The 23,069-nt window shown below is 40.2% G+C and overlaps 1 protein-coding gene across 6 annotated transcripts in view; it reads left to right on the forward strand.

Annotated features, from left to right (window-relative positions):
- The window catches only part of bahcc1b (BAH domain and coiled-coil containing 1b), a 248,990-nt gene that overhangs the window by 45,037 nt on the left and 180,884 nt on the right, over positions 1-23,069 (forward strand). For all 6 annotated transcript variants that reach the window (XM_043714770.2, XM_043714769.2, XM_043714772.2 and 3 more), the window contains exon 3: positions 9,791-9,961. In XM_043714770.2, coding sequence (XP_043570705.2) covers positions 9,791-9,961 — 171 coding nt within the window. The remainder of the gene's footprint in view (positions 1-9,790; positions 9,962-23,069) is intronic.

A 23,069-nucleotide genomic window follows, 5' to 3' on the forward strand; every position in this document is an offset into this window, starting at 1 on the left:
CTTATAACGAAGGGATGTTCTGCTCAGAATTCAGTGCTTTTTTTTAAGATTAGATTACTTACAGTGTGGAAACAGGCCCTTCAGCCCAACAAGCCCACACCGACCCGCCGAAGCGCACCCACCCAGACCCATTCCCCTACATTTACCCTTGCACCTAACACTACAGGCAAATTACCTGACCTGCACATTTTTGGACTGTGGGAGGAAACCGGAGCACCCGGAGGAAACCCACGCAGACACGGGGAGAATATGCAAACTCCACACAGTCAGTCGTCTGAGCTGGGAATTGAACCCGGGTCTCTGGCGCTGTGAGGCAGCAGTGCTAACCACTGTGCCACCGTGCTGCCCACTCAAATGTTACTGAAATGGGTATGTTATCATAAATGCATCTAAGTAAGAAGTTCATCGACATACCAACTTGCTGATTGCTTTATCCACTACAACCCTAGAAAATAGCTCTCCTGCAAAGTTGTCCCTATGTGGGTAGATGGGCAAAATCACAAAAGCATGCACAGGCCAGCAGATTCCAGTTGTGGTCTTTCAAGGTTGCAGGAGTCCAGGGGAGGAAGCATGATTCAAGTTCCACTTTGTGAATAGTAGTAATAGTGATCTGTACTGTGCAGTTCTGGTTTTCATGTGTGGGTTAGTTCAGAGGCCTTGCTGACTGTGCTGATGGGAGCAAAGATATTATTTGGTTATGTGAACCAGCGGTGTGTTTTTACGTTACCTGTAGGCATTCTTCTTATCATATGAAATAATTCTGTTCAACAGGACCTACAACAACATAGCCAAACTGTATAAACACATGCAAAGTTTATTCATCCGGAAGAGTATGTTGTTGTTGAGCATCACAAACAGGCCTTCTGAAAGAGCATGCTTGCAGTCTGTACAAAATAAGAAAGGTTTGGAAAATGGTTTAAAGACCTGTTGGGAGCCTCCCTATAAATGAAGACTAGATCGTGTTTGATGTGTGCGATTCAGGGATGAAGCCTGCATGCCCTTTCAAACAGCCAGAACACACTCTAGTCAACCTGCAGTGACAGAGGTTGAAATGATGCCAGCTGCTTTGGCAAGTTCCAGACAACTCTTGAGCTCAGGTGCGCTGGACCCTTTAGTGTTCCAAAAGGATTCAGCAAGTAAGCATGTAATGCTGATATTTATTCACAGTAACTGAATCCAGGAGTAGTGAGCATCCCAGGAGTGAACACCATCTTTTGACCATTGGGAAATAAATTCACATTGAACCCGAACATATGGAATAGTGGTTTCCTGTCTCAGTGGTGCAAATGTTATGTGAACAGTATCCTTTGTCTCTGCTTTGACCTGTGTTAAAATCCAGCCAGAAGAGAGAGAATAACTATATCTGTGTGTTGATGGCTGTTAACCCCTTGAATGCAAAGAGGTACATTTTCACACTTGAACTATTTAAATGAGAACTCTGCCACAATTTCCTGTCTTATGTAGACTCTCACTCAAACTATTAACAAGTCACCCCGCATGTCACGTCAACTTTGATCGTACTTTATTGTTTTAACATGACCTGCTTTAGGTGTTTGATAAAAATATTTCTCTTGGTCTGAAGTTACTCTGTCAGTGAAATTTGTCCGAGTAGCTTCAAATCTGTTATGCGTAGCACAAGCACTGAGATGGTACAGACTGGAGGGACTGAATGGCCTCTTCATTTCTCAATGTTCCTCAAGTTCTCCTCCAGCTAAACTAAGTATTTTGGATGCTAAGGAAAAAGAATCTACCTTGTTGGGCGATTCCTTTAAAAAAAAGATTAAAGCTCACCTGTCTTTTTTTCTGGCAACATTCTGCGTCATACACAAGGCAGACATCATCCTAGCATTACTGACAGCTGGGGTCAGTTCTCTTGGATAGAAATGAGCTCTGAATAGTGAGCAATCATTTCTCGGCAGATACCTGACAAAACAGATAGCAGATAATTGCTGTTTCTTTATCGTCCGAGTTCAGAGGTGTAGTTTGTGCAATTAAGTGAGTACAAATGCACAAAATTCACAGGATTTGACACCTGCACTGCCGGGAAAATAAGTAATGTTAAGAGACTACCTCTAGGCTGCGATATGGAAAAGGTTTCTCATAAATCCAAATAATTGTAGCGCTCAATGGGTTTCAAATTTGTATTAGGGTTTTTTGAATGGATTTGCTTCACTCAAAAAGAAAATGCCAATACAATTATTCTTGATATAGAATCAGGCATTGCCATGTAAAAATAACATCTTTAAAAAAGCAAAACGAAAGAGAGAGCTCCCCCCAGTTTTGCCGACTGGTTCCCAAGGAGTTTTGTGCTTTCCTCCATTGGGAACAATGAGGGGATTGACTGTGTATCGTAACATGTAATCCATTGTAGAGCATTTGCTCCATTTTTTGCCTTCCCTTTGTTTATACTGTGAGTTGAGACATATTCTTTGTTTATTTGTAGAAAAGGCCTTCAGTCCCAAGTGAAGGATGAGTGACTGTATGCATTTGATATAGTGGAGGGGGGGATTCCCTTTGCTGCTGTGCTCCAAACCACAGCACTATACTCAGTAAAGTAATACTGATCTTTGATAAATCTTTTAAAGAATCTATTGTGAAGTACTGCTTTGAAATAACAGCAGCAAGATTAAACATGCTTCTGAAAGGTGCTTTCCACTTACAGCACTAATCATTGTCTGCATGTTGTGCTGCAGCGGAGCTATTGTTTATCCAGTAGGGTTGGGGTTAAAGAAAGAAGTCAAAGTGACACAGTTGGCTGTCCACTCTCCAGAGTTATATTGCGGCTCAGATTTCCTGTTGAGTACTGTAGGTTTCTTTGTCTTTAATGATGTTCAGATCTCCAGTAATAACAATTTAGTTTTTTGACTCCTTATAACTGCATTACTGAGGGTGAGGTGTGAATAAGGATCATGCCATTAGCATCCTGAAGTCAAGAAAGGATGCATTTGGGTGACCTCCAGTCTTTTAATAACATTCTTACAGTTGTCTATTGAAAGTGAAGCAAACTGTTATTGCCATACGAGACAGGTAACTGGTAAGTGAGCAATAGCCTTTGTGATACTGAACTGTAGAGTCTAGCTTGATGCATGCAAAGATGATGGTCAGTCTTGATGCTAAACGGACAAAGGAGTCAAGGGTTGTGGAATACAGACAGAAGGTGGATGTGAGACAGCAATAGATCAGCTCTGGTCATATTGAATGTTGGAACTTGCTCAAATGGCTAAATGGTATATTCCTGCTCCTGGGTCCTGTCTGCTGATGTAAAGCTGACCCACTGCACATGTGCAAAGGATGATGAAAAGTGGCCAGGCTATCTACTTCTGATTGTAAACACTTACTTCTGTGTGCAAATGTGGAGATAGTGGAAATCTGAGGCTCTTTTCATCATGTGAAACTGATGTTTGGTTGTCTTGTTAGGGAATAAGCAAGGGCCTTGGTACAAAAGTGGGGTGAGCCTGATACATGTTGCAGTTGTGTATATCTAATATTCGGGTAATCCAATTCTGGGTCAGTCTGATGTGTGTAACAATAGCATCTTTTCTAATGACCTGGTTTTAAAGTATGAGCTTCAGGCCCTGTTAACTGATTGATTGATGATGGGGATGGGAAAGAGGCAAAGTTTGCGAACAATATTTATTCAGCCGCAGGTGGTCAAGTGCTGACATAATGTGTGTATTTTGGTGATGAAGGGATTGCCTTTATATTTCTTGAGACATTGGGAAGGCTATTTCTTACCATTTGGTGACTGGCCATATGTTCACAAAAACTCAATTCAAACTTTTCCGATAACCAAAATTTAGAAATTTTATAATCTCTGAATCCCTGTTGACATTACTTTTTCAATTATAAAAGCACAACTATTGATATTTGTTGGCAAAACATTGGAAACAACCAGATTTAAAGCAAGAAAAATATCAGCTCTGCTCAAAGTCTGTGAGAAGATTTGTAGCTCGTTGTTGTGGTTCTGTTCGCCGAGCTGGGAATTTGTGTTGCAGACATTTTGTCCCCTGTCTAGGTGATATCCTCAGTGCTTGGGAGCCTCCTGTGAAGTGCTTCTGTGATCTTTCCTCTGCCATTTGTAGTGGTTTGAATCTGCCGCTTGCAGTTGTCAGTTCCAGCTGTCCGCTGCAGTGGTCAGTATATTGGGTCCAGGTCGATGTGCTTATTGATTGAATCTGTGGATGAGTGCCATGCCTCTAGGAATTCCCTGGCTGTTCTCTGTTTGGCTTGTCCTATAATAGTAGTGTTGATCTAGTCGAATTCATGTAGCTTGTCACCTGCGTGTGTGGCTACTAAGGATAGCTGGTCGTGTCGTTTCGTGGCTAGTTGGTGTTCCTTAGTAGCCACAGACGCAGATGGCAAGCAACATGAATTCGACTGGGACAACACTACTATTATAGGACAAGCCAAAAAGAGAACAGCCAGGGAATTCCTAGAGGCATGGCACTCATCCACAGATTCAATCAATAAGCACATCGACCTGGACCCAATATACCGACTACTGCAGCGGACAGCTGGAACTGACAACTGGAAGGGGCAAATTCAAACCACTCCAAATGCCGGAGGAAAGATCACAGAAATGCTTCACAGGAGGCTCCCAAGCACTGAGGATGTCACCTAGACGGGACGAAACGTCTGCAACACAAATTCCCAGCTCGGCGAACAGAACCACAACATATCAGCTCTTCTTTTGATTGACGTTAGCTGAATGCATTGATTACTGGAAGTTTAGAGTTTTTCTAGGCTTCTTGCTTTCCTTTCAATAGCCAGCAGTTGGGGATATTGCGTGTCTTGACTTAGGAAAAAAATAAGTAGAATAAGATAAAGAGAAGTGACATAAGTAGCAAGAATGCATGTTCCTAATGATGTTCCCTATGCATTAGGAGATGACAGCTCTACCTGAATGCTTTTCGTTTCTGTGTTCCTGTATTTCTTCAACTGAATCACATTAATTTGGAGCTTACCTAATCAGAAAAACAACTATCAGAATGCATGTATATTCAGTATAACAAAAGATGCATTTTATGTTAAACAGAAGAATAGTAGAAATCATTGACCTTTACTAGTACATGGTAGACCAGCCACTCGCTACCATGTATTGTGAAATGCAATGATGTTTACCATTTTACGACTCAACATAAAACCCTCTTTCATTACAAAACAGCCATTACTATTCAGCACAACACAGTGCACCTCAGCACCACTCGGCATAGTTTAAAGGTTGGGAATGGTTTGTCGTGTAGCATCTGTTTGGACCTGTGAATGCCTTGGAACATGTTTGTAAATATTCTCACCTTAAATAAGCCTATTGCACCGCTAAATTAAACACAAAATGAAAATGTGCACTTTATTTCTTCCCTTCAGATTAAGTTATGATCTTGTGGCAGCGATTGAGAATGTGTTTAATAAATAGTAAAATAAAATCTGAAATAGTTCAAAATCAGGAGGGCATAAGAACAAATTGGTGATGAATGATAAATTTGTGCAGCCTCAATTCTAAATATATTAGTGTTGTGATGAATAGAAACAAAGCTGAGAATTGAACATGATAATATTGTCAAAGCATCCATTATAAGTATTCCAAAAAAAAATCACATTGGTTAATAGTGATCACACCATTGACATTTGAAGTGTTAAATTATTTTTTATAAAGTGCATTTCAACTCACCATTTAGACTATATAATAATGACTGAATGCACTTAAAAGACGTTTGATTCAGTGGCAATTGATCACATGGATTTTGGTTACTACCATATTTTATGTATATTTCTAGTGAGACGGAAGCAGTGAATGGTCTTTAAAAGGCACAGACAATATCAGCAGATTAAATGTATTGATAACTATCTGCCTAATTTCTTTTCACATTCCCATTTATTGCTTTGGAGAAAGTTCAGAGTAATCAAGAATGCACTTTAGTATATAGAATATAATTGCATTTGGCACCAAAACACATAACCTAAAGGGAGCAAAATTTCCCAATGTCTGTAAATGTCATGTTCATAAGGGTTGCAGGTATTACATGTCTGAACTTTGTAGTTATCAGACAGGTTCTAAAATGCTGTCTTTAGGAACTTTACATGAAGTGTGGTGGAGGGATGTCACAAGAATGATGTTTTACAGTTTCCAATCGAGCCAGAAATAATGTTATGCCAATGTTGGGAGTATATTAGTGTGAAGCAGCATTCCTCCATTGAAGCTGTCTCATCGTATATAACCACCTGCATGCAATTTCACCAGCATGAGCTACTAGGTAGGATTGTCATTTTAAAGATCTCACTGGGACACCTTTTTCTTGGATTTTGTTTTTGTGCATTTTCACCAAGGGTCCATTGTGAAATTTTAACAGGCCAGAAACAAGACTGTGGTAGTTAACATAACTAATTTAATCATTGGCTTGAGAATCTGGCATCCAAACATCTAATGCTAAACCATCAGATTTGGACTTTAATAATCAGTCTGCAAGGAAAGCTGCAATTCATTTGAGCAGAAGCCCGAGAGGCAACCCAAGATGATGATGATGAGATGAGGTATATCTAGATAGTATAGTATTGCTGTGCCAATTAAATAGATTACTGCATCCATGGACATGGATGGATAGGGACACTTAGAAGCATTTTAACCTTCAGTTCCAAGGGACTTTGAAACAAATGAGAGGCAATAAAGGTTGTGAATGCAGGACAGATGAAAGCAGGCTGGCAGAAGGAATATCTCCAAGCAAAATCAGTAGCATAAAAGAAAGAAATAAGCAAACACAAATTGGACATTGCAAGTAGCCAGCTCAGAGGGCTGGATTTTCCTGAAGTAGTGAGGCAGTTGGTGGTGGGCGAAGTAATTGTGGTGCTGGATAAATCATGGGCAAATCAAGTCTGGATGGATCCCTGATGCATTCCTCCATCAGAGAGCTTGTCGAGAGCTTCCTGGGGGAACCATTAACATTGTTCAGGCGCCAATAATTTTACTCCTTCATTGACAATTTGCCAGTTGTTGTACAGTCCCTGCTTTGGGGAGGCCATTGGAGCTTGTAACATTAGGGAATGGACTTCTGACGAGTAGGGTTCTCAACTACAATTTCAATAAGCCACCTCAAGGGTTTCCATTTCCAGCCAGTGTTCAGTTTTCTGGCTTATACTAATGTTCTAATTGCCTTGCTATAGCCCAGCTTCACTTCACTTCACATATATCCCTACAGCTTGCTGTCTCCTCAGACTGCAGATGTGTGTTACTACTGTACTAGCAAACAGTGAGCATCTGTACAACTGGCTGAATGTGCCTGTGTCTCCAGCATCTGTGCTCTGTGGAAAATTGTAATGGGTGTACGAACTGGCAAAGCTGGATTCCTTCATGCCCTGTACCCACTGACCCTCTGCCTCATTAACAGTCGCTCCCAGTCTTGCAGTGAAATGATAATTGCTTAAATTGTTCAATAAAAGCTTTTGGTGTATCCTGCATGTGTTAGCGCCTACTCAGGATCATCGGATAGAGCAGATACTGTCTGACAAATGCTACATACAAAGAGGTTCTGCGGAGGGGGGGGGCCAAGGCATGCTTCCCACGAACATTCTTAAAATATTGCATGGTTGTAAAAACTGGCTGATGTATTTTAAAGTACCAGTTTAGCCTGAGGCCACATGAAGAATGGACGCCTGAATCAAGCAAAACACGTTCTTCCCCTATGTATCCATGCTGAAACAATGCCAGCAAAAGTAGGACATATGATACCAGTTTCACTTCATTTTATCCATTAACCATGTCGTGTCTGCTATACAGCAAGGTTAAATGACCTCTTTTATTTGCAAGTGGATTTATTTTCCTTAAAACAAATGCAAAACACTGCAGATGTTGGAAATCTGAAGTCAAAACAGCAAGTGCTGCAAACTCTCAGCGAGTTAAGCACCATCTGTAGAGAATTAACCCTTGGGACATCAACCTGAAATGTTAATACTGTTTTTTTTTGTAGATGCTGCTTGTCCTGTTGAGTATTTCCAACATTTTATCTTTTTGTTTTGTATTGAATATTTTTTCTTTCAGTTTTTGTCCTGTTATCTCCCAGCTGTTAGTGTTTGTTAAAGTGCATCCTCTTCCCAATGGACAGAGAAAGGACATGCATTTTTACAGTGCGTTATCACATCTTGACGAATTGCTAATTGGCTTTGCAACCAATAAATTAACTCTGAAATGCAGTCATCGTTATAACCTAAGAAAATGTGACAGCTAATCTTCACACAGCAAGGCCCAAAAACAGTAATGAGATGAATGGCTAGTTAATCTGATTTGGTGTTGCTCACCAAGAGAGTAATGTCTGCCAGGTGATAACTATTGTCACTGTGAACAGTCTTGTAAGGTTATGCATTTAAGCCTCACTTGGATCACAGAATCTCAACACTGCTTTGGGATAATGCATTGCCATTAATAAAGCCATGAATTAACACAAATCTAATAATAAGGCATAAGTGTTCCCAAGTGAACTAAACCAAGACTTGGATATGGTCATTCTAGATGCACATTTTTCAGATCCAGCAGTAATATTGGCCATGATCGGTCAATAGATAACAGTTCAGTACACATCCAGTATATAAGTCATGGCTCTTTACTTACTCCCGACTTTCTTTTGTTTGTGGATTTTTACCATATTCAGTTGTCCTGACTATTTTTTGATAATGTAAATGAAAGCTGGGCTCCTTTCTCACATGCATGCAATCATCTACCTTTTAAACGTGTTTTGTGATGAGAAAACAGCAAGTCTGAAACCTCAGTCATAATGTAACAGCAAGATACTGAGTTGCTGGAAATCTGAAGTAAGACAAGAAAACGCTGTAAACGTTCAACAGGTCAGGTAGCATCCTTGGAGAGAGAAGCAGAATTAACAATTCAGATCTATCCTTGAGATATTATCCCAACTGAATGTGTTTCGTGTGTGTGTGTGTGATGTGTGTATATGTGTCTAAGTGCCCAATATATACACAGCTGGAAGTCCTCTTGGGGGTTTGTTGAATAGGCTAAGGATTTTCAGCCCCTTACGTTGAATCGAAGCTTGCTGACCAATGCAAATGGCTTTGGTTCTGTATCTTTCCGGAGATGTTATATCAATAGCTGGTACATCTCTTCTGTTAATTGTATCCATATGCATGCATTAGGTTCCTCAAAGAGAGAGATGTCATTGTGAAGTAATTAAGTATATTTCCAATTTTGCCGCTCGGGGTCAGCATCGGACTCCCACAGTTCAGATTTAGCTCAGACAGCTGCAAAACAAAGCTCCTTTCTCCCTGTCCCATGTTGCATTAACGCCAACCACAGAGAAAAAAGTCCTTCCAATCCCAACCATCCTGCTGGACTCTGGATGAGAACACATATTTGTGCCAAGTTGTGGGTGGTTGAAAGCTGTGGGCTGCTCTAAGATCTGGGTTGAAAGTGCCCAAACTCACATCAAGTGGGACCCTTGAGAGTTGGCTTCCATCCCAATACTGTGCAATTTTAAATGCAAGTACAGACCTAGATCAGATGGAAAAGAATGAGTTAGGTTGGAGTTTGCAGAGCCTGCAAAGAAAAGCAGATAAACAACTAAGCACAGTGGTTAATAATTACAGGTGGCAGCAGCCTCTCTAAGCTCAGTTTATTTGTGCTTAATGTCTCATTCGTACCCTGGGGTGTTTGCGACGGATTGGTTACGATTCTAGTAACATAAGCAAAGATAGAGATCGCTCACTATAGATAACATATAGGAAAATTATGATCAATTGCAAGACAGAACTAACCTTGCCGGTGTTTTATTCTTTTCTTTGGATCCATCAGGCAACGCATTGATGGGAAATTCATCAGCCACGTTCATGGGAAGTTTCCTAGCCAGCAGCTTGGGGTCAGCACCTGCTCATCCTGCGGGACCCACGTCTTCCCCCTCGGAGCCCGCCTTTCGAAGTCCACACTCAGCGACATCACAGATCTGGTTTTCCCACTCCCACGAAGGTAAGAAACACAGTTGGGGAGCACCCCAAGAGACTGAATAAATCTTGTAAATTTAAATAAAGCTTCCCACTTTCAGCTGGAGTGATTCTGTGCACATGACTGAGTGGAAGTCTGGGTGGTAAGACATCTGGTGGCCTTGAGCCGAGTATTATTCTCAGTGGGATTCCCTACACATACACACAAACAGCAGAGCTGGAATAATTATTCTTCATTGGACTGTGGTGTGATGTGCTTTGAATTGTAGATCTGTGTGTGCAGAGCTTTCCTCATTGATGCTTAATACAGTATGGGCACAGACATCTGTGTCTAAGGAGCCAGGGACTGCATATGCAGCTAGCATGGTGTAGATATCAGCAAAGTCTGGATTGTCTTGTACTCATATGCATATTTTAACAAATAATTATTATTTTTATAATCACAACAATTCTGTGAAAGTCCAAGTCAGAATTTATTTCAGGAATCATGTTGATTTAAAAAAAATCTGTAGTCTAGAAACTACATTTGATACTAATAATTATTAAAACTTAATGTACTTGTCTGATACTCTCCTCAAAGTTTTAATTCTGTCTTTATTGTATATATGTATGTTAAAAAAAGTAATATAATGATTGGATGAGCCTATAAAGGAAGAAATCTTGTGGAGTCTTCCACAAGTTCAGCATATCTCAAAATGTTTTAGAAGAAAATGCTTTGGGCAGCATGGTGGCTCAGTGGTTAGACTGCTGCCTCATAGCACTGGGGACCTGTGTTCGATTCCAGCCTCGGGCAATTGTCTGTTTGGGTTTCCTCCCACAGTCCAAAGATGTGTAGGCCAGGTGAATTGGCCATGCCAGATTGCCCATTGTGTAAGGTGCATTGGTCAGAGGAATATGGGTCTGGGTCGGTACTGTTTGGAGGGCTGGTGTGGACTTGTTGGGCTGAAGGGCCTGTTTCCACACTGTAGGGAGTCTAATTTAAATGAAGTACCTTTTGAAGTTCAGTTCCTGTTACAAGAGAGACAGAAGCCAATTTGCACAGAGCAAACTTGCACAAACAGCAATGTGATAATATGTATTTTTAAATTGAATGTGAGAATAACTATTAATCAAGAAATTAAGGATAACCCTTCTACTGCTTACTTGAGACAGTAGACAGGACAGTAAACATTGACTTAACATCTCATCCAAAGGCTGCACTACTGCCAATGCAGTACTTTATTAGCACCACAGTATAGTGTCAGCATAGATTTTTGGGCTCAAGTCTCCAGAGTGGGATTTGAACTCTCAATCTTCCAATGTGGGACTGTTACCAGTGGACCCATAGCTGACATGTTGAATAGCTCCAGGACTGGAAATGTATTTTCCAAAAATGCAAGCCATTGGAGAATATATGTAGACAATGTACGTCATGCTCTTAAAGTTGTTTCACATCATTGAATCCCTTTCGGTATCCCTCTTTTAGCCAAGTACATGCATCATTCATCAATGCTTGTATAGTTGCTGAGCATTTGAATTGTGCTGAACACTACCATCTTGTACTGTATATAGTGCAATGTTAGCTAAAGACATCATCACTTGATCAGCGGAAATATATTTTCACTAATAAGTCTATAAATGGAAGGAATTCCTTCATTGCCTTATACATTGAAGTAGTTTGTGTTGATATTGTTTTGGTGTATCTAATTAAGGCTGACTTTCAGTGACATGTGGCATAGTCAAAACTATTGATAACCATTAGTTTAATCAATTATTGTAAACATTACGCAATCTTCAAAGCCTGAGATCACAAAACAAAAATATTGTGGAAACAGAATTTGTAAAGCAGAGTAAAATCTTTAGACCCATTAGGGCTGAGCTGATTATAACTGTTTAACTGCAGTGATCTTTCTCATAGCCTTCTTTCTTTGTGAATATTTGCTCATTTATTTTTTAGAATTGTCATATAGTTGACATTTGTCACAAATTGTTTAATTTTTAAGAATTCTTAGGGTGAAAACATTTATTTTAATTTATTCTGTATTTTTCTGTTAATGATTATTTAAATACATAGGAATTCCGACAAAAAAACATTTTGTTTTGTCCAGTTTGACCATTGTTGGTGTTTGGAATTGGAATCCTCCAATTCAGAGCCCAGGTTCTGATTGTGATTCACCAACCAGTGAACAAAGTCATTCACTATGGTATTTAACCTCTCAAAACCCTTCATCATTTTGCAAACCTCTAACGTGATCTGCTTTTAGTCTTTATCACCCCTGGGAAATGAGCCTTCGTTTTTAAAGCTTTTTTCCTTACCTAAGCTCTTATAGTTCGAGTAATTCAAATACTTTCCTTAGTAATGCATGCCCAGACTTTATTACAGTACTTCAACTTGATCAATGTCTTATACACGTTTAATATCACTTTATATTCAGTGCACCTAAACTATTAAAGGCACCATTCTATGTTTCTTTTTTATGATCTTTTCTGTTTGTGTTCTTATCTTTAAAGATATATGTTTCTGCTTGCTTAAATCTCAGCGCCCTTTCATTTTAAAAAAAAATAATATTCAGGGTTTAAGTTTTTCTGCACTGGACCTATCTGCCCACTCCTCAAACCCATCAGTAACCTCTGCATTTTTCCTGAGGGTTTTCCATATCCTCTCATTTGCAATTGTTAATAAACTTCAATATAATTCCTCTTGTGACTAATTCCAAAATCTTTTGCATGCATTGTAAGGAAAAGACATGTCCAATGCTGATTCCTTATTCCTGAAAATGTGTTGCTGGAAAAGCGCAGCAGGTCAGGCAGCATCCAGGGAACAGGAGAATCGACGTTTCGGGCATAAGCCCTTCCTCAGGATGCCTTCCTTGAAGAAGCTCTCTTCTTACAATGATTCCTTATTCCCTCAATCTGAAAAACCTGTATTTTCTCCCACTCTTTGTTTTCTGTTTACATGCACTTTCTCCAACAATGTAGCTCTTTTCCCTTCCACACAATTCTTTCGGTGGTGAGATAATATTTTACAGATGGATTGAATGTTTTAACTGATATGCCGCCAGAGGCTTCCTGTAGCTGTCCCAAGGATAAATGGAGAAACAGCAACATGGGAGAAAAATCTGTGTAAAGGCAGATATCACAATGCAATTTTTGTATTGGACGGTAGCCTAATTGTTCATGGATGTGATAATAAATATTGGCAATATTAACAGGAAATGTATGCAAACGGGACTGAAGTTTCTGAAATTACACAAAGAACCTGGGGTTGTGGAGGCCTGCTGCTGGCGAGTCTGGGTCCTCACGATTGTACTACAAAGTTTCCTTCGGTGGGGGCAGAGTGTGAGAGAGAACAGTAGTGGAAAGAGGCTGGACATGGCATCTGGCAATGCAAAGGGGATTTCAGATCCAGCCTGATGACTGTGGGATGGGAATCTGGGGTTGGGTGAGACCAACAATTTGAAGGGATGTTTGAGATTAGCTGGGGAAGGCTGCCGCTCAGGTTGGAGAAATGTTTAGGATCGGAAGGTATCCCAATATGGGGGAAGATTGGCATTTGGCAGTAGGGATAACACTGAAGATCTGGTTGAAAGATGTTGAAGACTCCCTGAAGGGGCCTTGGATACCACTGCTCTCTCTGACACACAGAATGCTAACAAAACCATTGACAGATACAAAATGCTAAAGGAACTATGTAATTCTCTGTCACAGAAAGTGGTTAAGGCCAAAACATTGAATGTCTTCACAAAGCAATTAGATTATAGTTCTTAAGTGTAAAGGGGTCAAAGGGTATGGGAGGGAGCAGGAATTAGATGGTTCTAAGTTCACAGGTAGATTCAAGGCAAGTAAAGGATTAGGTATCTTTCATGTGGGCTCTGAGTAGATTTTTTTCTATAAAATGTGAACCATCTGAATGGTTTTATGAGCTTCTTTCATTATAAGTGTATATAAATGAGAACACTATTAGGTTGTTAGTTTTTTTCTTCTTTGCATGGTTCCTGAAGTCTGCTGATGGTTGACAGGGATGGGGCTCTGAGGCATCATGGATGTTGACAGAGACATGGGACATGACCTGGCTTGGGCTATGATGTAGCATGTGAGTTAAGGTTTGTCATTCAGAAGAGGTATGGGAAAATGAGGTGGGTGGGGTCATGCGTTGACATGAAGCAAAGGGCGATGACTGTCATGAATGGGTGGGTGAGGGCCTGAGATAACATGGAGATACATAAGATGTATGAGGACATTACATCCGTGGAGGAATATGATAGGAGCGTGGAAGGGTGCACTGGGTTGTTACAGAGGTGGCATGGGATACATGGGGCAGGATTTGAAATCCTGGAGTCACAGAGGCTATCTGAGAGAGGTGAGGGCGAGCAGATCTGGCAGCTTCTAAAGCAACTAGTACACAGTGTCAGAGAACCAAGCGGGCCTTTATAATCTCCATTCTGGAAATCAACTGCCCACATGACCATTTTGGATTTGCTTTCAGGGCCAGTAGGCGTGACTCTCGCCTCCATTACCCTTAGGCCAAACTTTGAGTCTAACAGAGTCCTTTAAACTGAGGTGCTCTACCTGACTCACGAGTGAAACCTGTTTAAAATATAAAAGGATGATAATGGAATAGGGTTGTTGTCAGGTTGTCCAATGAAGATACCTTAGTAATTTCGTAATGCGCTCCATTAGTATTTGTTAGGCTAGGTTGGACAGAGTAACTGTTTCATTCACTGAAGTTTACTTAAATCAGACCTACCCAGGGTTGATACAGCAGCTGTGAACTAACTTTGAAAATGACTTAAATATCTCATATGGAAACAGGAAAGGATCCTTTCAGAGTGCCAAGAATTAAATTTAACATTACCATGATTCAAGACAACAGAAAATACTTTTGCTCTCACCAGTTCATTGGAACATGTTTATTGTTGCTCTGAAGCATGACTAATAACGTTTAAAACTTCTTTAGTCAGTGCAACAGACAAGGCCTAGGTACATTCAAACAGAAATGATAATGAGTGCCATCAGTTTTACAAACCAAATTTTACATTTCTTGAGCAACTAAATGAAAGAAAACTACAAATTGACATTGAACACCGTGGAAAGGGCACTTATTGTGGATCTTTGTGATGAAGGGTTTATAGACAGCGATGACACTGAATACACTCCAACTGTTATAGAACCAGATCCCCATTTTTGTAGCCAGCAGTGATCCCTCTGGGATGACAGATCAGTAACAACGTTGAAATTTAATTTCAGGTGAGTCAATAGCATTTCTCATGATGTAGGGTAATTTTGTGCTGATACAAAATCCTGTTTTATACGAAGGGTTGAAGCTTCTCTTCCCACTCGAGAAAGCCTGAAAATGATTGTGAGCGATCTTATCATCTGACCACTTAACACACTTGTATCAAGTTTCCTTCTATTTTAATGGAAGCATTAATTCATTTAAAATATATTGTTCACGCCTTCAGTAAGATAGTAGAGAGGAATTTGATATGAGCACATTAAACATTTGTCATTTCCAGGCAATAATCCATACATTTTTAAAACATTAACTCACAATCTATAATCAATCTATGACAGACATTGAAAAAGAAGACAATGTTTTTAAAACACAAAAGCCCAATTCATTTCTTTGTCCTCTTTGAGCTAAAGGTCTCACACTAACATACCTCGTACAATTTCCCCATGATAAAGTGATCACTGACAGATTTTTTTTATCTCTCCGAAGACTGGTAAATCTAGCTGTCTTAAATTTTGATTATATGTTTTTACTCTATGATAGAATATAACCAAATTGCTGTCCAGCTAAATACAGCCTTTGCTATTGTGTGTGTATATGGATGCAGGTGTACACGTGTGAATGTTATTTATGTGTTATTCTTAATGGGTTTTGCTGAGGATTCTGATAACCATGTTTCAAAACCCTGATACTTGGCCAGTGCCACAAATATATCACGTGATCTTTCTGGTCAAACTGATGAGAAGGTCTCACTTCCTGTGAAACCAACTGACTTTCTGAAATATGATCTATTTAACAGAATTAGAGAAGTATGACTCCTTGTAAATGATACAGGTCCTATTCTGCATCTAAAGGACCCCTTTGATTAATAGTCTCCCAATTGTCAGTTAAAAGGGGAACTTGATCTAATCTGTGGCCTGGTTCTTTTTAATAGTTTGCCAACAGCTCTCTGCCAAGCATTCTTAAACCTGCTCATGTGTTGTGGAAACATGAGGGTGGTAATGTTGTGCCTGGGTGAGAAACCATTGCTTCTTCTCTCTGTGGAAAATTCATTTCTGGCATGTTGACCTTCTGGATTTGTTTGCAATTTCAAGGAGAAATGTATTCATTTATATTTATTGTGTGAGGAAAGGATTTTGTGGCAATTTGCATGCTAAAATAACAGACTATGCATCACTCTGGGATATTACTTGAAGTAGTGAGGTAGCTGTGTCACACAGGAGCAGACTCTGGCTAAGGATTCATGTGAGTAAACTAATGAAATCGGCTGTCATTCTTAATAAGCTTCAGCTCCCCCTTTTAGGTTAGCATCAGAAATTTATACCCAGCCAAGTAGTGATCTCTGCATACTTGGGCTGATTTACAAGTTAAACTATAAATCTTTACATTTATAAAGTTTGCTGGAGAATGTCACATTCATTTACAGAAGTGCATTCTCTTGGCTCTCTCGTGTACTTGAAAAACTATTTTATAAATCATTACAGTGCTCCTGGAAAGTAACTGTGGAGATGAAAAGGTTCATTAACAAGACATTTCAGATTGAATTTTAGATTAGCCGTGCAATGAAGACACCCCGCCCAATACACACAGTGAGTGGATTCTTGGAGTGGTTTACTGTACGTAAATGTATAGTACTTCTCAAGTGCATAATCTATGAAGGATTTCACAATGCATTCTCACATTACAAAAGGTCACTACTAATTGCCTTGGTGTGACATGATGATTTGTAAAACATTGCTGCTATAACAAGTTTCACATAATACATTAAAATAATAGTGTAGCTAATAAATTAATACATCTCTATTAAGCTTTACTCATACTTTTGAAATAACTCAAATGAAATACTGTATCGTAAGGTTGTGACTCCTTTAGAACCTGCAATTCCCTATTAGTTGTTTTTTTTGGGGAATTGTGACTGAGGTTCATTTAAAGGAGTAATGTCACTATCCTGGCGAATTACAAACAAGTCCAAATTCCTGAACAAGGCTGTGCTCTGAGATCTCTGCTGTTACATTATTATGTTGACTCTGGAAGTTTTTATACCTGTGGGATGTGAGCAGTTTCGGTGTGGCTCTAATATCTTTTCATTACATTGTATGTGCGACGCGTGTGCTCTTCATAAAAATGAGAACTAGGAATGGTGATCACATAAAGGCAATTATACTACGTGAGAATGAACAGGAAGTACAAAAGAGGAACCAAAAAAGAGGGACAAACATATTCATTGTACAAGGATGATGTGTCACAGCACATGGTGTTAATATTGGTTCGATAACAATGATATAAAAAATAGTAGTGGACCTGAAGAAAGATTGCATCCTTACAGTGTGAAAGGATGCAAACTAATAAATCTGCTTTGTACTATTTTTTGCAGTTGTTAATGAAGTTTGACTTAGGTTTTTACATTTAATGCTTAAAAATCAGTCCTCTAATTATTTGGCAATCAAATCACGTAGAAAAGATTCCAATTCAATTATTATTAAGTTAGGAACTTAAAAGGAAAGAAATTTAACCCAAGCTATCCACAGATTTTGACATTGGTTTTACTCCTGTTTAAACTGAATATTAAGAGTCTTGCATAAATGTTCTCTGACTTAGAAATGATTAATTAGAACCCCAACGTAGAATAGAATAGAATATCCTTTGTTGTCACGTGCTTCATTGTAGAAGAACAGTGAAAAGCTTTTACAATGTCTGCTTCTTATGGTTTAGAGGTGCCAGTGTTGGACTGGGGTATACAAAGTTAAAAATCACATGCCAGGTTATAGACCAACATGTTTATTTGGAAGCTTTTGGAGGGCTGCTCTTTCATCAGGTGGTTGTCTGTGACGAAGCAGTGCACCTAAAGCTAGTGCTTCCAAATAAACCTATTGTGCTATAACCTGGTGTGTGATTTTTAACTTTGCTTCTCACGGTGCCATTTTAGGTACAAGTACCTAGGTTCAAATCTTGGATACAAAAGAGGAATACAAAGTAGTTGAGTTACTTTATAGAGTTTAAAAAAAAGTGTGGAATTAGACATCTTTAAAGGATTGACTTTACAGACAGGTCAAAAACATTTTACATAAACATCACACTGCAGCAGTTCAGCGCAGGACCTCTGCATACGATCTAACACCCGCACCAGACTCCAGTCCAACAGCAATCCTCACTACACTTTTAGCCTCTAGTCTGCTCCATTCCAATTCTCAGCTGCTCCAAGGTATGTTCCAGGGTTGCATCCCCCGCGCCAGTCGTTGCCTTGGACTCACTGCCCACTCACTGCTCTGGGACTCACTGCCCACACTCTACTCTGGGACTGACTGTCCACACCCTGCTCTGGGACTCACTGCCCACACCCTGCTCCTGGACTCACTGCCCACACTCTGCTCCGGGACTCACTGTTCACAACCTGCTCCGGGACTCACGGCGCACACACTGCTCCTGGACTCACTGCCCAAACTCTGCTCCGGGACTCACTGTCCACACCCTGCTCTGGGACTCACTGCCCACACCCTGCTCCTGGACTCACTGCCCACACTCTGCTCCAGGACTCACTGTCCACACTCTGCTCCAGGACTCACTGTCCACACCCTGCTCTGGGACTCACTGCCCACACCATGCTCCAGGACTCACTGCCCACACCCTGCTCTGAGACTCACTGCCCGCACCCTGCTCCGAGACTCACTGCCCGCACCCTGCTCCGAGACTCACTGCCCGCACCCTGCTCCGAGACTCACTGCCCTCACCCTGCTCCTGGACTCACTGCCCACACTCTGCTCCAGGACTCACTGTCCACACTCTGCTCCAGGACTCACTGTCCACACCCTGCTCTGGGACTCACTGCCCACACCATGCTCCAGAATTCACTGCCCACATCCTGCTCCAGGACTCACTGCCCACACCCTGCTCTGAGACTCACTGCCCGCACCCTGCTCCGAGACTCACTGCCCGCACCCTGCTCCGAGACTCACTGCCCGCACCCTGCTCCGAGACTCACTGCCCTCACCCTGCTCCGAGACTCACTGCCCGCACCCTGCTCCGAGACTCACTGCCCACACCCTGCTCCGGGACTCACTGTCCACACCTTGCTCCAGGTCTCTCTGTCCACACCCTGCTCCGAGACTCACTGTCCACACCCTGCTCCGAGACTCACTGCCCGCACCCTGCTCCGAGACTCACTGCCCGCACCCTGCTCTGGGACTCACTGCCCGCACCCTGCTCTGGGACTCACTGCCTACACTCTGCTCCAGGGCTCACTTCCCACACCCTGCTCCAGGACTCACTGTCCTCTCATGCTGCTGCTCAGGGATTCACCTCTGGCGCTAAGGCGAGAGAAAAAGAAAAAGAGGAAGGAGAGAAGAGAAGAAAAAGGCGATACACGAAAAAATGGAAAGGAGGAAATGGAGAAAGAAAGTAAAAGAATAGGTGGAGCTGTGGAACTCCTGCAGGAACAGCATCCTCTGCTGCCATCTGTATTTCTGCCCAAAACTCATCTTTTCATCCCTGACACACACACAACATGAACTCTATATCATTTGAAGTTTTAGAATCATTCTGCTCCATGATATGTTGATAGCCTATGTTTATGTACACCTCTACAACATGAAATTACATTCTAAACCAGAGGTGGATCAAATTTTTTTTTGAAGCTTGAGAGTTTGTTCCAGATTTTTGGTGTTCTTTGGGGCAAGAAAACCTAATGTATGGCCTTGATTATCGATAGTCTGACATTGTTTCCTATTGAAGTTAAACACCTGCCCATATCTGTATCACCTATTCTTTTTAATATTATAAAGATGGAACTGTATTTCCTTTCATGATCTTTCCCCAGTGTTCAAGTATCCTGACAACATTTAAAGTGCTGTGGTCTGAACCTTGTCTAATAAGCCAGTATGTTTCAGAATATACAGTGCCTAAGACTAAACATGTAGTCTCTGTAAGTGCACATTTACAGACAGCATGGTGGCACAGTGAGTAGCACTGTTGCCTCACAGTGCCAGCATTCCGAGTTCAATTCCACCCTCGGGCGATTGTCTGTGTGGAGTTTGCACATTCTTCCTCTGTCTGTGTGGGTTTCCTCCTGGTACTTTCGTTTCCTTCCACAGTGCAGTGATGTGAAGTTCAGGTGGATTGGCCATGCTAAATTGCCCCTAGTGTCCAGAGATATATGCGCAAGGTTAATTAGCCATGGGAAATGCAGGAATAGGATGGGGGGGTGGGTCTGGATGGGATGCTGTTGGCAGGGTCGATGTAGACTCAATAGGCTGAAGGGATTGGATAACGTGTGTCTTCTCCAGTTTCAGAAACAAGATCAGAATAATGTTTTTGCACCTACAGAGTTTCACACCAATATCTGGCCACAGATCTAGCTAGAAAATTTCAGTGATTATTAATCACCACACTCATATTTTCTTTGTGTGCTGTATCTGCATGCACACATTACTCCAAATATGCATTACAGTGCATTTGTATTTAAATGCAATTTATCTGCCTGGTTATATAATGGTTCAAGATCTCTTGAATGCAGCCACTGTCCCCTGTACATGTTAATTGTCTACATCATTAGGTGTAAAAATTCCTTTTTTTTACACTATTCATCAGCTGTGGGAGGGACAGGGGTCTTAACACAGATGCCTGTGGAATCTCAGTGCTCACTGCTGTCCCTCGCCTCCACCTCCCTCCACTCCACCAGCTCCATGTTTTCCATCTAGCTCCATGTTCACCAAACCAGCTTTCAATTCAACAAGATAATTTACAATTAGTTCCTTCAGAAACGAAGTTGGGACATTTTATTAAACGTCTTCTGAAAATCCAATCATGTCCTTTGGCTGTTCCTCCTCCAGTAGCTTAATTGTTCCTTAAAATAATCGAACTGTGATAAAAACTATGAATTCTGCAGTGCAGGATGTGATGCAATGTTACAATATCATTATCATTATTGTTTCATTGTGCCCTCCTTCATATATTTTAAGCAGAGTGAGATGTAAGACATTACACTATGAAGTGTTATACTTGGCATTTAATATATTAGGAACATACCACTAAACAAAACATTTCACTTGCACCAAAATCCTTTAATACTTTTGAATTTGGATTTCCTGTGGAATGTACTTAATTCACAATCTCGATTTACTTCTACCAGTGCCATCAATTGTGACAGATCTTCGCCATCATTTTAATACCAAAATGGGAAGGTAGCAAGCTGGTCATAATTTAATGCACGAGACAATGGCAATCACTCACCAGCACAAATTAAATTTGTCTCAGTATTAGCTTTTAAATGTGAATCTTTTTATTTATTGCTTATTTGACCATACTCAGATATTGGTGGGAAGCCTATCTCTTAGAACCGAATGTCATAATCACAAGGTCTGAGTGAAGAAAGCCCTTTGATCATTTAATCTCGCACCTTCAGAATAATAGCCATAGCTCATTGTTTTATTTAAAATCCTAGTGCTTACATATTAGGTAAATATACATTATCATGTGTATATAAAGATCACATTGTTTAATGTAACATTGTAGTTTACCTTCTCAGGGAATTCTGATTTCAGGAATCAGTCCCCACCATGCCCCAACTAATTCCTATCTGCTTAGTTTAACACAGGACCTTTGATCATTGCTAACCTATGTAAATAGAGTTTCTCTCTTCACAAATTATTTTACCCCTTCATTTTTGCATCACATTCATTCATTTGTTTCCTACCAATTTTCTTTTATTATATCCAGTATTCAATCTTTAATATTATCTTTTAGTTTGCTTGCATTTTTATTTAATCTCTTTTATAAATATCTTTTCTCTTTCATCTGATGTTCGTACTTTATGTTGCAATCTTTGTCCGACCATACCATTCACTTCAAAATAAGCACTGCCTATTACAGAAGTTCCTTTGATTTGTTGTATAGTTTATTAAGTTGTTGGGAGAAGTTGATGATCCTTATCCCTGCCCAGAATATTCAAATGTAATTCGAAGGCTCCACACTTAATAACATCTCTTCTCATGGATACATTCCTGGAATGAATAGTTATTGATTTTGTTTTGAACATTTGCAGTTATGTTTAAGCCATAGCTGTAAGATCTTACTATTTTGTTATAAGAACAAAATGCTGCAGAATGCTACAATTTGAAATAAAAACAGAAAATGCTGAAGTTCATCAAATCTGGCAGCATCTGCGGAGAGAGAAAAACAGAATTAACATTTCGAGTTCACTGTATCTCTACTTCAGAATTAAAAATCACACAATACCAGGTTATAGTCCAACAGGTTTAATTAGAAGCACACTTCCAATTAAACCTGTTGGACTATAACCTGGTGTTGTGTGATGTTTAACTTTGTGCACCCCAGTCCAACACCGGCATCTCTAAATCATGACTACTTCAGAATTGTTTTTGTTAACCTCTCTTGACAAGATCATAAGATAAATACACGTAAACTTTCCCACTTGGTCCACTTTAATCAATCCAAAAAAGATCGACAGTTCTTGCTAGTATGGTATGTTGAATGATTCCAGGAAGTTTTTCCTTTCTATATTTTTAACACCAGATTCATTTTGTCTTTTGGAAACTTGAACCTATATCCCTTTGTCTTAATGTCAGTTAAACATAAAATAGCTACACGTATTTATAACAAAATGTACCTTTTATATGGATGCAGAAAAGTTTATCTTGTAGATTTGATCTTAAATGTTTGAAATGATTTTGTGCAGTTTGATGTGACGTGAAAAAGTGGGAATTGTTTAAAGTAATTTCTGCTGCGGAACGGTTCAGTGGGAATCCAAGAGCTTTGCCCAGAATGTTTTCTTAGTAAGTTAATTTCCCCCACCAGCCATTCAATTTACAGAATAAATGAAACTATTTGAAAGGAAACATTGTGGTTTAATTATTCTGTTTCCTTTAATTAACATTTTAGTATAAATCATAAGCAGCTCTGACATGCA

Source organism: Chiloscyllium plagiosum, unplaced genomic scaffold (genome assembly GCF_037043375.1).
Source record: "Chiloscyllium plagiosum isolate Xiang-an unplaced genomic scaffold, Cpla_swu_hap1 HiC_scaffold_25, whole genome shotgun sequence".
In the NCBI taxonomy this organism is placed as follows: domain Eukaryota; kingdom Metazoa; phylum Chordata; class Chondrichthyes; order Orectolobiformes; family Hemiscylliidae; genus Chiloscyllium; species Chiloscyllium plagiosum.